Source organism: Anneissia japonica, unplaced genomic scaffold (genome assembly GCF_011630105.1).
Source record: "Anneissia japonica isolate Jap-2015-1 unplaced genomic scaffold, ASM1163010v1 scaffold684_len92763_cov166, whole genome shotgun sequence".
In the NCBI taxonomy this organism is placed as follows: Eukaryota; Metazoa; Echinodermata; class Crinoidea; order Comatulida; family Comatulidae; genus Anneissia; species Anneissia japonica.
The window spans coordinates 35,073-38,214 of NW_022758454.1; the positions used below are offsets into that span (position 1 = coordinate 35,073).

Consider the following 3,142-nt stretch of genomic DNA (forward strand, 5'->3'; position numbering starts at 1 on the left):
TGCCACTGCGATGCCTTTCGTCCTGATTAACAGCGACAGACTTCCGAGCGAAAGAAGGAAAAGAAAGATGGTTTGCGGAGACTCCACGCTGTCCTTGTTCGATCGCCCGCAACTCGCCGACATGTTAGGCGTCGATGCTCGGTCTCCTGGAAAAAGTCCCATCGTAAATAACGTTCACTCGAAAAGAACGACGAACAGTTTAGTTGGACAATTCCTAAACAAAATTATCCGACAACTACAGGCGTCGACGAACATGCAGTCACCCGTCGAAACTCATTCGCGGGAACAACCGACGACGATGACTCCGGCGGTCCATTCTGCAAACGCGGGAGACTTCGAAATGAAAAGTTTGGCGGTGTTACCGCCTTTACCGACACCCGTCGAAATCCATCCGCAGCAACAACAGGTGCAGCAGCTGGAGGAGGAGGTGGTACGACCGTCGCGGACACCCAAGTTCAACGTGTGCGTAAACATGTGCAAAGACAACGTACTCTACGACAGACGATGGAAGAGATGGAGTAAGCGAAAGATCGAATGTATGGCCGCTAGTTTTAAAGAACTCAAATCGGAAGTCGCGAAACGACAACGAAATATGTCGACGGAATTGGAACAGACTAGATCGGAAACGGAGGCGATTTCGACGGATCTGGAACAGATGAGATCTGAAACGGCGGATATTTCGAGAGACTTGGAACAGATGAAATACGATACGGTGAAACAGAAACAAGATATTTCGACGGATTTGGAACGGATTAGATCGGAGATGGAGGAGCATAAACGACAGCTTTGGACGGATTTGCAACAGATGCGATTGGAAATGCGACAGCAGACACGAAAGTTTGGGACAATGTTATTGGAATTTGGAAATCAGATGATTGCCGATAAAAAGATTTAATGAAAATTAAGTCAAGTTGTTTTGTTGACAATTAAAAAATAACATAAATAAAAAAAGAATTATGATATGTCGATTATTTTTTCTTTCGTTTCCTTTGTTTCGATACGACGGTGTTGATGATGATTGATGATGGGGTTGGAAAACACTGGCACACACCAACGGAAAACTTTAGGTAAAATACAAAAAATATATATAGAGGGTGACAGACACGTTTTATCGAACATCGGAAAATGGCTACAACTTCTTTCGTCCGAACGTATTCCGATATTCCACAAAAACCCGTCTGCCGCACTATATCTAGTGTCCATGACGTCATCCATTCTCTCTACATAGCTTAACGTCATCGGGTGCGGCCAACACGTACAATATAAACTGACACGCACACGACGATTAACACAGTCTTTCCGAAGAGCTCACACGCACACATACGCACACAAAAATATAATTTAAAATATGGAAGAGGTAAAATATAGAATTTTGTCGTATCTACCAATCCGAAAGCTGTTGGAGTTGAACCTAACCGAATACCAACTATGGTTAGTATATAGAGAGATTCATCCCGAAGTCAAGTGGGACTCGAAAGTGAGTTATAGCAAATTTTTTAAGTTTGAAGATTTGTTGGATCGTATGTTTAAAATGATACAAGACGTTGCAGTCGAGACTCGAGATTACGTATTGGAAGCTGTCGAGGATATGCGAGAAAGGATTCTGAATATCATGAAGGACAATACCATAGAATGCAAGGATGCCGTCGTAAGATCAGATTGGGACGATACAAGGCGCCTTATAAACGGTGTCATCATAGGTGAAAAACTGTGTTGGCGAGCCTGTAAAACGGTTGAGAACGCTGAGGATGAATATTATCTACTATCGAGACCATCACCCAACCTAAAGACAAAGCTGCTGAAATTCATTAAAAACGTTACAAACTTGCGTTGTAAGACGGAGAGCGATTTATACGAGATTCTACGAAACAACTTCCATAAAATTTATTTTAATTCTGTCGTATATAAAAATGGATATTCAAAGGGAAATTGACGAGTAGGACTTTCATTGAACTTTACGCAAAAGTTGCGGGTAAAGTAATTTCCATAAACTGTAAAATCAACGATAGGCTCTCCAAAATCCCACGTCATCGGTAACTTCTCTCTGCAAAGCTTAACGTCATCGGGTGCTCCCAACACGAACAATAGAAACTGACACGCACGCGAAGATTAGCACAGTCTTTTAGAAGAGCACTCACGCACACACTCGCGCGCACACCAATGATGTCGGGAGAGCTCTTGCCAAAGATCATCAAGAAGTTTTCTCCATGGACTATAGGCGAACGAAAGAGAGTGGATCGCCTTACAACAGCTACCGTAATTTCCAGAGAGATCGCCAGGGAATTCATATCGTCGCCGGACACCGAATCGTCTCTCTCTCGATACGCCGAAAAGATGGACGTTCGACTAGGACTCGAATTGGATGCCGCCGCGGCGGTGATCGACTTCGAAGAAGACGGGTTCCCGGGTTTGTTTTCGTGTCTCGACGACATGCTGGAAATCGTAGACGTCAACTGGGGTCGAATCGTCATTGTGTACATGTTCGGTAGGAAAGTGGCAAAGAAATGGGCGGAGAAAGGTCTCGAGGACTACGAAGATACCGTAGCCGAGTACGTCGGCGAATACGTGGCCACGGAATTGTCCGGTTGGATCTCCGAACGTGGAGGATGGGTAAGTGTGATTCAGAGGGCTGCAAACACGTTTTCGACAACGTCAGTTTTCACTGATCGTATCCCGATGTACGTACGAAAAATAATAATAATTTATTAATCATTATTTTTTTCTCCACTTCAGGATGACTTCGCAGACGTCGAAAGTCGCTCTCCGACCTCACCGTTCCGATCCTGCTGGCGGTCATGTTGGCAACTCCGTTCGTTTTGTCTAACTGCAGATGACTCTAATCTCATTTAGATATCGAATAAAAAGCCGTCGTTTATAACTGTACAAATGTTTATTAAAATCTGTTTCGATATTGAATATTAAATTGTAGTTGACATACCAAACAATGCGTCTTTCGTTTAAATCATTGCTTTGTGTATGTGTGCTTGTGTTGTGTGTGAGTGTGTGTGATAGAAAAAAAAAGCAGATAATTTTTATTCGTACAATTATTTCCACTCTCTTCTCGTTTATGTAAGGATGTGTAAAGAAACAACTAGACTCTCCGAGTTACAACAGCATCACGTTTGTTATAGTCGATCGGAAA

General features: G+C 43.1%; 1 protein-coding gene across 1 annotated transcript; it reads left to right on the forward strand.

Moving 5' to 3' along the window:
• Window positions 1–2,163: 2,163 nt before the first annotated feature.
• On the forward strand, window positions 2,164–2,850 carry LOC117125286 (apoptosis regulator Bcl-2-like). Its single transcript, XM_033271757.1, has 2 exons — window positions 2,164–2,610; window positions 2,734–2,850. The coding sequence occupies exons 1-2, from the start codon at window positions 2,164–2,166 to the stop codon at window positions 2,848–2,850; spliced, it is 564 nt and encodes a 187-aa protein (XP_033127648.1).
• Window positions 2,851–3,142: the final 292 nt, after the last annotated feature.